The following is a 15,070-nucleotide window of genomic DNA, read 5'->3' on the forward strand; positions in this document are numbered from 1 at the left end:
TGACCAGAAATGACTGTGGCAAAATAAAACACTCACCAAACTGTGATGATACCCTCTAGAGGATGCCTGGAGTGCTGTGTTCATGTGGATGCATATGATAAGGCATGTGAAATTTAGACAGAAAAAGTATTTATATGGAGAAGTATAAGTATTATATAAATATAAATAATTGTATTTTTGATATAATTATGAAACGCTGCTATTAAAGACAAGAAAGATCAAATGGAAACAATTGAGCTTAACAGCGGCCAGAAGACCAGCCTACCAGGTGTCTTGAGTGCACTGGTCCCAGTTTTCTGCCTGGAAGGTGCTCCTCCTTGGGCTGACATGCCTCTTCTCCAGGAGCCTGTCTGAGAAACAGCCAGGGAGGCTTTCTGCCCCGTCTTCTCAGGGTCTTCAGGAAGCCCAGAGGAAACGCCCTTCCACTTGCCACCCCCATCCCCATGGCTGTCAAAGTCCTCCTCGGGTTTTTTCAGCTCCTCGGTGCTCTCCCAAGGTTCATCTGTTGCAGATCGTTTCTCTGAATCTGTCTTCAGCTGTGAAGAAAATAGGACAGAAGAACTTTGTGCAGAAAAATCTATCAAGTGTGAATTGGGCCCTGGAATGTCCTTTCAGATAATTAGCTTAAAAAAAAAAAAAAAGCAGCAGTGATTTGTATTTCAAAAGAACTCCAAAGATGCCTCTATTTTTATCTCTATGTTCATTTAAGTTTCATTAATTTGAGTCCTATAATTCTCACTTGCACATATTAAAGAATATCAGAAGAAATGTGTGCAGAAAACTTCAATTAAACACTCCAGAGAGGAAGGCATTTTCTATGTCAAATCTAACAAGGAAATGTAAGACAAGATAAAACTTAATTATCTAATATTCATTCTCGATTCACCATTCTCAAGAGATTCAGCGATGCATCTCAGAGGTCAATATAAAATGAATCACGAACTATCCAAAATTAGACAATTTAAATATCATTTTTGGATTCCTAAACAATTATATCAATATTATAAAGAAAGATATGCAATAGAAGGCTTTCTGGGTTAGACTGTAATCAATTGAAAAAATACATATACATACAAGCTGCCTCAGTTTAATGTAATTACTTCAGACTAAGAGGTTGTGCTATATTTTAATGCAATTTAACATAACTTGGGGAAAAATCTGGCAGAAGCACTGGAGAAAGAAAGGAGGCAATTCTTACCTGAGTGTTCTTTCGGGACGGGACAGTGATGTTGGAGTAAGAGCTGACAGAGGACGTGGTGTTCAGGTCATCAGTGCTGATGTTATCCAGGGTGTCGCTGAGACCACTGCTCACGGAACTGCTGTCATCCCAGCTAAAGACAGGCAGTGGCAATGACTAAGCACAGGATGCACAACACAAATCACCCGTATTTCCACTTAACATGTATCACGTATTGGGAAAAGAATTCTTTTTTTTTTAATCTTATGATGAAAAATACTCACTTTTCATTTTTGGAAAATCATACTGTTAAGAACTGAGCACAAATCTGAGAATAACCTTATCAAAGGTTTGCTAAGAATCAGTGCCTAGAGCAGGGGAAAATGTTTATAAAACGAGTAAAAATAATGTTGAGAGCTGAAGAATTGATGCCTTTGAACTGTGGTGCTGGAGAAGACTCTTGAGGGTCCCTTGGACAGCAAGGATGTCAAACCAATCAATCATAAAGGAAATCCACCCCAAATATTCATTGAAAGGACTGATGAAGCTGAAACTTCAATACTTTGGCCACCTGATTTGAAGAATTGACTCATCGGAAAACACCCTGATGCTGAGAAAGACTGAAGGCAGAACGAGAAGGGGATGACAGAGGATGAGATAGTTGGATGGCATCACTGACTCAATGGACATGAGTTTGAGCAACTCCTGGAGACGGTGAAAGACATGGAAGCCAGGCATGCTGAAATCCATGAGGTTGCAACAAGTTGGACATGACTAAGCAACTGAACAACAACAAAAAATATTGCTATTAATACTGCAAAGCATCAGGGAAAAAAAAAATTGTACCCATAACCTTTGTTTTTCCCCGAGAAAGCAATCAGAAGTCATGTGGCATGTAAGAATCCATCCTTTGTGTTAAAAAAATAAGAAGAAACACAAGCACACAAAAACTGTGCTTTAGTCAAGGACCAGAAAATCATTGCTCACTCTTTCTCCTACCAATAACTACTTCCAATGATTTACCAAGTCTTGAAGATTGAGACTTCTTTTATCATAGCATTCCTCTTGCAATACTTCAAGATTTCTGACCTGGACAACATACAGTATTCTTTCATCTGGCCTTCCTGCCTTCAGTCCTTCTCAATAAACTTCACCTGGTAAACCTGGGTCAACGTTCAGAAGTTCACATCTAGCCGTGTCACTCCCTAACTTAATACTCTTCAAAGACTTCTCTTTACCAAAGCTGTAGGTTCCACCGTATAAAGTTCCTGCCCTTCAAGGTACACAAAGTAATCATTTGGGGCATAAGGAAAGTATCTGAAATTCTGAATAAATCTGTTCTCAATTGAAAGAAGAATAAATAAAATAGGCTATATCAATATTCATGTGCAGACTACTATGGGAACCCTCACTCAGTCAACATGTCAGATGATGCAGAAGTCATGCAGGCTGACCAGGGTCACCTGATGAGAATGGGAACTCCAGAGAGTAAAGAGGTGAACCACGGCTCTCACTTAATGGCTGGTTTTCAGTCTCCTGTGAAATACTGCTGCTCACCTGCACTCTATTAATTGATTTGTGTAAACTAGGTACATATATCACATACAGACAAGAGTGAAGTCTCATAAAATAGACAAGTGGCTTTAAAACACCATCTGCAAGTAATCCACACAAAGAAGAGACTATGCATAGTGAAAGGACAAGCTAACTGCAAAGGAAGGGTAAACTGGTAACTTTTCCTACTCTGCTTTGTGTACTTTCTGAGTCACACCATACATGAAAAATAATAGGGATGGCTTGACATCATAGAGCAAACTGACTAGAAATGTAATTATCAAGAAGAAAATTTGAATTTATAGAAAATATACTTGTCCCTAGGTGAGCTACTACAGCAGAAAACATGATGACCAAACACATTTATAAATCATATTTTTACCAATAATAATTATATTTTTAATCACAGCAAAAGGGCATTTGGTTCCACTGTAGGAAATACCTGCCATTTGCGGCTGCTCTAATCTTTTGATTATCTTCCCCACATCTTATTTTGATAATTGCCCACATTAGGAGTCTTAGTTTCTCAAGACAGAATGTAAGAAACTCACATTTCCAGATTTCCTTATAGACAGATATGACACATAACACAGGGCCTACACATGCACCCACAGTCACAAATGAGAAAAATAATCTTCTGGCAAACACAGTAGTAGTCATTCGATTTTTCTCTTATAAACACTGGCAGATATCTCATCTCTAGTTCCAGGGTTCAGAGGTTCCTGGTAGAGGAAGATGTGATGCCCTAGATCTATGGTCAGCTAAAAGCCTGCGAAGAGCCTCATTATTCAATCACCTCAATTATTCCAACAGCCTTTTTATATCACTTCATTCCTTAAATTAGATAGAGTCTGTAGTTTGAAACTAAGAACTTCTATCAATAATTCATAATTTTAAAAATATTTCTTCTTTCACATATCCTCTAAATTTTTTAATGTTTATAAATGCTATCCAATACATATACTGGGTTTCCCAGGTGGCGCCAGTGGTAAAGAACCTACCTGCCAACGCAGGAGACATAAGAGACGCGGGTTTGATCCCTGGGTCAGGAAGATCCCCTGAAGCAGGGCATGACAGCCCACTCCAGTATCTTTGCCTGGAGAATCCCATGGACAGAAGAGCCTAGTGGGCTACGGGCCGTAGGGTCGCAAAGAGTCGGACATGACTAAAGCAACTTAGCATAGCATAATACGTATACTCTCATAGGAATGTATGCATATAATTATAAAATTTTAAATATACACACTTGAGCAACTACTTGTCTATTTAAGTAGTTATTTAATTAGATTAAGCAATTACTAGTTGCTATCTAATTAAGCAACTACTTATCAGATTCCTTTAAAAAACATATGGTTTTCCGGATTATATGGCCCTAGACTACTTCTTTGGAGAAGGCAATGGCACTTCACTCCAGCACTCTTGCCTGGAAAATCCCATGGATGGATGAGCCTGGTAGGCTACAGTCCATGGGGTCGCTAAGAGTCGGGCACGACTGAGTGACTTCACTTTCACTTCTCACTTTCATGCATTGGAGAAGGAAATGGCAACCCACTCCAGCGTTCTTGCCTGGAGAATCCCAGGGACGGGGGAGCCTGGTGGGCTGCCGTCTATGGGGTCGCACAGAGTCGGACATGACTGAAGCGACTTAGCAGCAGCAGCAGCAGACTACTTCTTCAGCTTAAACTCTCCATCCCCTGCCTGACTGTGTGCACTCTGACTTAGAGCTGCATTCAGTTCCTATCACCATCACATTGTTTGCAACTTCTGCCTTTGACCAAGTTACCCTTTGGCCTACTTGACTACCTCATACTTGCCTTATAAAGCAATTCGAGCAACTATCTTCAGGAAAAGCTAGGTAGCTTCCTCTCTGCATTGTCATCATACTGATGCACAGACTTAGAGGACTGGATGCAGCACACTGTTTTACAAATCTACAAAAATGTGTAGAAATGGATTCTTAGCCCATGAGTTTTCTGAGCACAGAACTGTGTGATAGTTTTCTTTGAATTTCTACTATTTGGCAATTTCTACTATATGCCAATGACTGACGTAAATGTTGAATAAATTCTCATGTTTTATTCAGATTAAAAGACAGAAAATTACAGAGATAATCCTTCATACTCATATGAAATGGAGTTTTAAGAAATACTTATCACAATATATTAAGTACTCAAAGAAAATTAAACAAAAAGGAAATTTTACCTGTTTTAAAAATGAATCCTTTTAAGGTAACTATTTCTCTGGCAAGGAAGATAGAATCAATATTTCTAACCATAGCTTTCACCAATGTAAATCCTAGCATTTGCAATTCAAAGTTAAATGCAACAACTCTTAAGGAATTAAAAAAAAACACTTGTGTTTTAAAGCCATTTAAAGTCTCAAATGATCACAATGGCTTTGTGGTTAAAATAATATAAAGGAGAGAATCCAAAATAAGATATCAAGTTTCAATCTTGCAACAGAAAAATTAAAAAATATATCAAATTAAGAAATATCATAGCCATGAACAATCTGAATTTATCTTGGTGTAATGGAAAGAACAATGGATTTCTAAAATTAAAGTTTTTCACGTGAGCCTTTATTAGAGGCACATAGCTAGTCTTGCTATTCTGATCTCCCTATCTCACAGGGTAGCATGGGAAGAAAATGAATCATTTATATGAACCATTTTATAATATTTTATACTTTACCATCTCCTCAAACTGCTTTACCTCCAAGATTTCAAATGCTGCAGTCTCATTTTTTGATCACAATCTTCCATACTTCTAGCATTCTACAATCTACTGATTCTTAATTTTTAAGACTATTTGATAGCTACTTCCTGTGTGGGCTTCCTTGGTGGCTCAGAGGGTAAACGTCTGCCCACAAAGCGGGAGACCTGAGTTCGATCCCTGGGTCAGGAAGATCCCCTGGAGAAGGAAATGGCAACCCACTCCAGTATTCTTGCCTGGAGAATCCCATGGATAGAGGAGCCTGGTATGCTACAGTCCACAGGGTCGCAAAGAGTCCGACACGACTGAGCAACTTCACTTTCACACTTTCACTTTTCCTGTTGTCTACTTTTAATGGCCTTCTCGTGTTTTTTAAGCCACTGATCTCTTTACTGAATGATGCAGGATCCAAAGATGCTGGAACAAAAGGATTGCTAAAGTGAGAAGTACTCTATTCTAGCTCTTGCCACCATACTGGTCTTCCATACCTGTCTTGACTCTGTTAATTAAACATGTTTTCCCTATTACTACTTTGGAAAATGACAACAAAGTCAATTAATGAGAATGACTAATATAAAAATATTATTATATATTTGTATAATATATAATAATATAGATTCAAGTTACCTAACCTCAGGTGATTTCTCAGCTGAGGTTAGATTTCTCACTTAGAAATTCTGCCTAATCCAAAAGTGATTTTCTTCAGATTCCAATGATAAAGCTTTGTTTCTCTCTTCTCTGGATCTCAAGATCTTCCTCCTAGTATTTTAGTGAAACTGATTTCACAAAGGTCAATAAATCCATGGACTGAGTGCTTACTGTGTGTCTTACTCTTCTAAATACTTAATGCTGCTGCTAAGTCGCTTCAGTCGTGTCTGACCCTGTGCAACCCCATAGATGGCAGCCCACCAGGCTCCTCTGTCCCTGGGATTCTCCAGGCAATGACACTGGAGTGGGTTGCTATTTCCTTCTCCAAAATACTTAATATATATTATCTAATCCCCAAATGAATCCAAAAGACAGACATTATATAGATAAAGGGGTTCAGGTAGTTTGAATGATGGAGCTGGGATGTGAACTCAGGAATTTTGCCCTAAAACTTGGTCAGCACTTCTCTCCCTTGCCTCCCATCTTCTCACCCCTTGTATCTTGAAATACACCAGTGATGAGCCTTTAGAGGCTTTTTGCAAAGTCCCCCAGTCAACAGAACCCTTTACTTTTCTCTTCTTTGTGATTCCTTCAAATTCTTCAAAATTCAGAACTTAATCTTAAATCACCTTAGAGATTCTTTCTTGGAAATTTCTTAGTCTCTCATAACTTCAATATCACCTCCATGATGACGATACTCAAGTTTACATCTCTAATTCAGACTTCTTTCTTGATTAATTGATCAGCCTTTCCAGCCTTCCTCTGAACAGTTTCTCAAGGATGTCCTATTCACATCTCAAATGCAGTCTACCTAGATCCCATCATTTCTCTTTAAAAATTCTTCTCCCTTTCAGTTACTGCCTACCTGTTCATCCTTCTTCAAAATATTACTGCTAGTATCTCTCTTCTCTCACCTGGATTCACTATTAATCAAGTTGTTTCTTATCCTCCAAAGTCTGTCTCAGTTACAGGTGGCATGGCCCTCCCTGCATTCTGTATTACCAGTCTGTATACTCTTTCCATAAGAGCTTTTAGTAAGAATCTGCTCTTATTCATTAAATGATTAATAAATTATAGCTCCTCTCCTTTGAAGAACTCACTGTGTATTGCAGAGGGCAAACATAAACAGACCATTACAATACAAAATGGCAAGGGTTGTAATAGAGATGAATGGTAAATATGTGGCAGAACAACACCCCTACCACTCATTGGAAGAGTTCAAGAATTTCTTCCAGACAGGGATACTGCAGCATGATCAGAGGAAATAAATGTTAATCACTGTATTAAAGCATGTTTCGCTTGTTATGCCACTATTTTGGTGTTTTCCCATCTTCTTGGTCATAATCTGGATTACCTGACGTCAGAGACTGTGTGACATTTATCTTCATAATTCTAGCATATAACATGGTGTCAACCATTGAACAGATGATTAGTTGATGTTTGTTAAATAAATGAAACAGTTTTACTTTTGAGAATACTGCTTCTATCCAATAATGTTAAGTTAGACTAAATGCAATAATAAATGCAGAGTTTGAGAAAAAAAATGTGTTCAACATATTTCTTTGCTAAGTAATCTTAAAGGAATACCTTTTGATTGATGACAACATGATTTTCCTTATCCTAAGGTTCTATGTTTTGATTTTCATCTTTGGTTTATTAGAACCAGAATTCTCCCTAGGTAGGATGCAATTAATCTTGTTTATTATGGCATATTTACTTAAGTGAAAAACTCCATAGAAAATAGCCTTTTTTAACTGACAAAAATGTTAATTTACTCAAATAATTAGCTCCAAGTAATATGTCTCAAACTCAATATATTTTCATTATTTCATTTTTAATTTCATTAAGATGTTCTAAGAATTCCTGACTATATTTTTTTTATAAAAGAGCAAGTCTTATCTCCTCCAAGTTACAGATCTATTGCTCTGCTATGCTTTTCTCAACAAACTAGGACAGTTAAAAAAAATACAAATCTGAGTATCTTATACACATAGTTTGCATTTACACATTGAGTTATTTCCAGTTTTAAAATACTATGAATAAAGCTGTCAAGAACATTCACATACACTCCATTTATGTGACATTCTAGAAAAGGCAAAACTACAGATATGTAGGACAAATCAGTGACTGCCAGTGGATAGGAGTATGGAAAGATCTGTGGTATCTGTTACCTGACTTGATGCATATGTCAAAATTCTGAACTATATAAAAAATTATTGTATGTAAAGTTTTTAAAAAGTAGCTAATTAATCTGCTGGTAAATCCAATTTGGATATACACTAGATTACTAATCATTCTAAGAAGAAAGTGACTCTTTTGGCATGTCTTTAATATTTATACTTTTAAATTTTATTTATTTATTTGGCTGCTCTGGGTCTTAGTTGTAGCGTGTGGGATCTAGCTCCCTGACCAGGGACTGAACCTGGGCCCCCTGCACTGGGAGCTCAGAGTCTCAGCCACTGGACCACCAGCGAAGTCCCAATATTTATACTTTTAAAGATTAATTATTGACTATGCCAAAGCCTTTGACTGTGTGGATCACAACAAACTATGGAACATTCTTAAAGAGATGGGAATACCAGACCACCTGACCTGCCTCTTAAGAAATCTGTATGCAAGTCAAGAAGCAACAGTTAGAAATGGACATGGAACAACAGACTGGTTCCAAAAGGGAAAGGAGTACATCAAGGCTGTATATTGTCACCCTGCTTATTTAACTTCTATGCAGAGTACATCATGAGAAATGCTGGGCTGGATGAAGGACAAGCTGGAATCAAGATTGCCAGGAGAATATCAATAACCTCAGATATGCAGATGACACCACCCTTATGGCAGAAAGTGAAGAAGAACTAAAGAGCCGCTTGATGAAAGTGAAAGAGGAGAGTGAAAAAGTTGGCTTAAAGCTCAACATTCAGAAAACTAAGATCATGGCATCTGGTCCCATCAGTTCATGGCAAATAGATGGGGAAACACAGGAAACAGTGGCTGACTTTATTTTTGGGGGGGCTCCAAAATCAGTGCAGATGGTGACTGAAGCCATGAAATTAAAAGACGCTTGCCCTTTGGGAGAAAAGCTATGATCAACCTAGGCATATTAAAAAGCAGAGACATTACTTTGCCAGCAAAGATCTGTCTAGTCAAAGCTATGGTTCTTCCAGTAGTCATGTATGGATGCGAGAGTTGGACTTTGAAGAAAGCTGAGTGCCGAAGAATTGATGCTTTTGAACTGTGGTGTTGGAGAAGACTCTTGAGAGTCCCTTGGACTGCAAGGAGATCCAACCAGCCCATCCTAAAGGAAATCAGTCCTGAATATTCATTGGAAGGACTGATGCTGAAACTCCAATACTTTGCCCACCTGATGTGATGAACTGACTCATTGGAAAAGACCCTGATGCTGGGGAAGATTGAAGGCGGGAGGAGAAAGGAACAACAGAGGATGAGATGATAAGATGGCATCACTGACTCAATGGACATGGGTTTGAGAAACTCCAGGAGTTGGTGATGACAGGGAGGCCTGGTGTGTTGCAGTTCATGGGGTTTCGAAGAGTCGGACACGACTGAGTGACTGAACTGAACTGAACTGAACTGAATAACTCAATGAAGCTGGGGATCTATTTTATTTATTTGGCTATGCATTTGTGGCTCTGACACTCATGTTCACCCCTGGATTTATACTGAGAAGCAAATATATGTGGTATATATTCATAATCTTTTTTTATTTTTTGCTTTTTATGTTGAAGAATTCTGAAATATTAAGTAAATAAATTTTAAAGTAATTTTACAGATATAAAACTAATTTCAGGGAAAAATGCTAGTGCTGTTGGTCAGTAATTTTTCAACACACACCTGCATGATAAGCAAATCCATCATTTTTACACATGATTTAAACAAAGTTGCTGCTGCTGCTGCTGCTAAGTCGCTTCAGTCATGTTTGACTCTGTGCGACCCCATAGATGGCAGCCCACCAGGCTCCCCTGTCCCTGGGATTGTCCAGGCAAGAACACTGGAGTGGGTTGCCATCCATTTCCTTCTCTAATGCATGAAAGCGAAAAGTGAAAGTGAAGTCGCTCAGTCGTGTCCAACTCTTAGCGACCCCATGGACTGCAGCCTACCAGGCTCCTCCGTCCATGGGATTTTCCAGGCAAGAGTACTGGGGTGCCGTTGCCTTCTCCGGCCATTGGTAAATAACATAGATAACATAATAAAGTGTTCACTCCAGTGCTTGAGTCTGGAGACATCTCACACATACAGTCCAATACACTAGTTGCATTTAGGCTCTGCAGACACAGACAAGTGTGGAGATTCCCATTTATTCCCTGAGTGTCTATTATAAAAAGAGGATTTTTTAGTTATAAGTGAGGTGGCAAAAACAGAAAAAACGTAGAGGCTAGAAGAAAAGGGAAACATTCCATGGGTATGTCAGATGTCCAAGTTAAAAATCTCCTGAAATAGTCATACTGAGAAAAATAGGCTGCTTTCTTCCAACCTAAATATAATATATGATAAAGTACAAATATCTGATATATGAAAAATAATAATATATGATAAAGTACAAGTTTTAAGGATTTTACTATATATTTCTTAAGACAAGTAATTTCTTCATGAAAATAAAAGAGGAGTCTCTGAAGTTATCTGTAAGACAACTGGGTGAAAACTTCTGGATATGCTTTCTGTTTCTAAGGCAAAAGTAAATAAGAAAATAAAGGTACCACTTAAAACTCTATCACATTCTGGGATAGCTTTGTTTTCCACTCCCACTATTTATGCTAATTTACATAATATACATAAAAAGATAACAGTCATCTCAAAAATATTTAGACACAATGATCTTTGCAATAATAATCTTAAAAATACTGACAATCAACTGTTGAGGCTTTGCAGTTTGGTACTAATATGTTAAATCAATGATCTTTTCCTCAAAACTAAATATGCATAAAACCATTTAGACCTATTCCATACATTTTCTTTTTTTAAATCAGCAGCACAATGTACTACCTGCCACATTGAGCACTGCAACCACTGAAGTGTAAATTCTACATTACTTCAGGGTCATTGGAAGAAAGCAATGGCGTGTATCTCAACAATGATTCATTCAGCATTTCCCCCGAAAAATATTTTATTGCCAAGAAAAAAAGAATGAGGCATTAAAAAAGATTTTATTATTGGAGAAACCTAAGTATATAATAACATCAATATACTAAACACAGTTTTATGTTTAAAGTAGTCCTTTCAACCTATAAAATGAACATGGTCTTCATTGAGTTTTTTTAAAAATGTCCTACTTTCCAAGGTATTCTGTCCTTCCACTGCTCATTAACTCTGCAGTGGAGTATAAGCAACTGGTTTATAATCCAGTTGAAATGTCATTTCCTCTATGAACGCTTCTAGGATTTCCAAGGACACATTAACTCTTCCCTGTCTGTATTTACTACCAGTGCGCTTCTACGGTCCTGTAATTTATCTGCTTGCAATGTAGGTACAGCCACAGGACTGTGGTTGAGGGCAAAGAGAGTGGCTTTTCTCGTAGTTTCAGTGTTCAGACTGGCATCTGGCCCATGATAGGTTCTTAATGTTTGTGGGATAAATCGTGAGTGAAAAAAAATGTTGCCAGACACGACTGAATGACTTAGCAGCAGCAGCCCATAGCAGTAAACAAAGAATGCTGCGATCATCCGGCCTCTACTGTGAGCCCTGAGGGGACTCCGGAGAGAAACGCCATGCCTTCCATCAAGCCATCAGCCACCTCAGTGACTCCCCGGCAGTGCACCCTGAGGAGACTCTGGAGGGAAACACAGGATATGGATCCCAAGTAGCCCAGCATTTAAAAGAGCCCAGCATTTTGCATTTTCTTATACACAGAAAAGCATTACATTGAGTCACTTGAGATGTCTGGTTTTTCTTTAGTAACAGTAATATTTTGATGTTCTGAATACCTGTGTTTGTTGCAGAAATTCCTGTATATCTTGGCTCCTCCCTTACTTCTTTAGAATAGTTTCTCAAAGCTACTTGAGAGTCTGTATCCCAGACTGAAGTCCTCAGTTTTTTTCCGTGAAATAAAACATAATTGTGGTGACCCAAGGACGAAAGAGCAGCTAAAACCAAGGAGGGTCTTGGAATGCAGGAACAGAAAAACCAGACCCCTATCATCCTTCCCTCCCCCATGATGTAACTATTAATGGATTTCAGGTCCTCCTGAGCAGTATAACCTGCCTCCCCTCCTCCCCCATAGGGAGAAGGTATTTGCCTTACTCTTCCTCCACTCCGTATATGTGCCTCATCCAATCAGCAAATGCCTCATCCAATCGGCAAATGACCCGCAAGACCCCTATCCCACTCCTTGTACCCTGGGTATAAAAGGACCCCTGTTCAACATCGGTTTTCCCTTGAGCTGACCCGCTGTTCTAACAGCGTCTCCCACTCTAATAAGCTTTATTTCCCTCTCATTCTGTCTCATGTCTGGAAATTCTTTTCCAACCCGCGCCCAGACCATGACAATAATTTCAATGCTTAGGTTGTGCATCTTTTTCAAATGACACAATAAATCATCTAGTCTTATAGTCATATACTACAACCTTAATCTATGATTCATTTACTCATTCTAACACTTAAATATGCACATCATTATGAATTGTGGTTAAAAAAAATCAATGTGATTATACGAGAGAAAAACCAATCAGAAGGATCTATTATGTCAGGTGAATAAAGAACAGCCTCTTTGAGGAGGCAGCTGTAGACAGTCATTAAGTAGATGAGGGAAGGGTAAAGGAAAGCCATCTGTGAAAGGGGTGGAGAAGACAACAACAGGGAGAGGAGACAGCGAGTGTAAAGACCCAGAAGCAGCAAAGGTCAAGGGGCAGCAGGGCCCTGCAGCCCCAAGCAAGGGGGCAAGTGTCAGTTCTGAGACTGGCAAGTAGGCAGGGCCAGGTCTTGAACGATCTTCTAGACAATGTTAGGACATTAGAGTTCCTTGGAAGTATGAAAGACATTCATCAAATAGTTCCAAGCTATGAAATGACATGAGCAGATCTAAGGTAATATTCCAGTGTTATGAGTATATTAGAGGTAAAAAGGAATAGTATTGGGAAGCTCAGTGAAGAGATTTTTGTCAGTTTTTGATGAGATGGTTAGAAGTAAATTAAAAGAAGGCAGTTTGGGGGTTCCATGGTGCTCCAGTGGCTAAGGCTTTGTGGTTTCAATGCAGGGAACCTGGGTTTGATACCTGGTCAGGGAACTAGAACCCACATGCTGCAAACTAAGACTCAGAGCAGATAAATAAGTAAAATTTTACAAAAGGAAGGCAGTTTCAAGATATATTTGGAGGTAGAAATGACAGGATTTGCTGTGCTGGTGTGACACAATAAGCAATATATATTTGGTTTCTATCCCCAGTTCCTTATACAGAGCTCCTAAGAGTTTTGTAATTTTTTTAGGTGATAAGTATGCCAGGACGACCTTTTGTTCTATTTGGTCTTGACTTCAGTTTCTAAGGCAGAGCTCCTCAATTCCTTGGAATCTTCTGGGTGATAGGAGCATCTTTTGCCTAATAAGACAACGCTTGGTTGGCTTATTGGTCTTTTTCTTTTAAACCACAATTCAAAATTACTTGCACTTACATACTAGAATGAGTGAATGTATCGCAGATTAAGGCCTTAGTTTGTGACTATGTGAGACTAGATCATTTATTGATGTATCTCACACCTCCATTCTTTGGGAGGGAGAGGGGCTGAAGACTGAGTTAATGTATCATGCCTACATAACAAAGCCTCCATAAAAATCCATAAATTATGATGTTCAGAGGGCTTCCAGGTGAACATACAGAGGTGCTTAGACAGTAGGTTGCCAAGAGAGAGCTTGGATGTTTCATGTCCCTGCTCTCTACCTTGCTGTATGAAACTCTTCAGTTGGTTATTCATCTAGATCCTTTGTCATATCCTTTATAATAAACCAGCAAATATAAGTAAATGTTTCCCTGAGTTCTGTGAGTCATTCTAGCAAATTATAGAGCCTGAAGAGGGTCATAGGAACCTCCAATTTATAGCTGGTCAGTCAGAAACAGGAGGCCTGGGCTTGCAATTGGCATCTGAAGTGGGGGCAGTCTTATGGGACTGAGCCTTTAGCTTTGTGGCATCAGATGCAAATTCCAGGTAGATAGGGCCAGACCTGAGCTGAACTGAACACAGGAAACAGAGCTGGTGTCACATAATTGGTTGGTGTGGAAAAAAAGAAAACACCAAACATTTGGTGTCAGAAGTATTTAGTGAGTAAGTTATATAAAAACAGTTTTTGTTTAGTTGGAATATGGTAAGAGAGAGAGGAAAAAAAAAAAAAAGACTAGATCTCTTGTAGAGTTTCTACTGGCAATAGAGGCATGAATGGATTTTTAGAAAAGTAAAGAATCCATCAACAGAACATAAAGCATAATTTCATCTTAAATTTTGTTTGCACTTAGTATTGTTATTTTTATACATCAAGGGAAACTTATATGAGTTTAATATCATAGTTTAAGTGTATAACTCTTGGAAAAACTGGCAATTCACATAAACATGAAGTTAAAATTTCTCCATTTTCGCTATTTTCAGTGTGTACAACATGCTATATATTTATCCATGAAATATTTATAGAGACTACCATTATTCTGTGGGGGTTTTGGATAAGGAGAGCATCAATAAACTCTATTCACTGGCCTTTTCCTTCCCCTTTCTTTTTTCTAGAAAACAAATAATGAATATTTACAGTTATTCTATTATGGCATCAGATAGGGTAAGATAAACAAAAAAGCTCTTGTTCTTTATAAAAGAAAGCCCTAGGTAGATTTGATTAAATATGATGAATGATGTTAGCTTGAAATGAATCTATGTAATCAGGCAGATTTTAAGAATTAATGGTATCTGAGGCAGATAAGAAACCTCTATTTTTGTTTTTATTATTATCCAGGCTGATACCATAAGAGATAAAGTAATCTTATTAAACTTATTTTGCT

The 15,070-nt window shown here is 38.3% G+C and overlaps 1 protein-coding gene across 4 annotated transcripts in view; it reads right to left on the reverse strand.

Moving 5' to 3' along the window:
* The window catches only part of NAV3 (neuron navigator 3), a 382,845-nt gene that overhangs the window by 101,203 nt on the left and 266,572 nt on the right, over nt 1-15,070 (reverse strand). For all 4 annotated transcript variants that reach the window (XM_027543298.1, XM_027543301.1, XM_027543299.1 and 1 more), the window contains exons 13-14: nt 1,199-1,331; nt 266-536 (exon numbers count right to left, since the gene is read on the reverse strand). In XM_027543298.1, coding sequence (XP_027399099.1) covers nt 266-536; nt 1,199-1,331 — 404 coding nt within the window. The remainder of the gene's footprint in view (nt 1-265; nt 537-1,198; nt 1,332-15,070) is intronic.

Source organism: Bos indicus x Bos taurus, chromosome 5 (genome assembly GCF_003369695.1).
Source record: "Bos indicus x Bos taurus breed Angus x Brahman F1 hybrid chromosome 5, Bos_hybrid_MaternalHap_v2.0, whole genome shotgun sequence".
In the NCBI taxonomy this organism is placed as follows: Eukaryota; Metazoa; Chordata; class Mammalia; order Artiodactyla; family Bovidae; genus Bos; species Bos indicus x Bos taurus.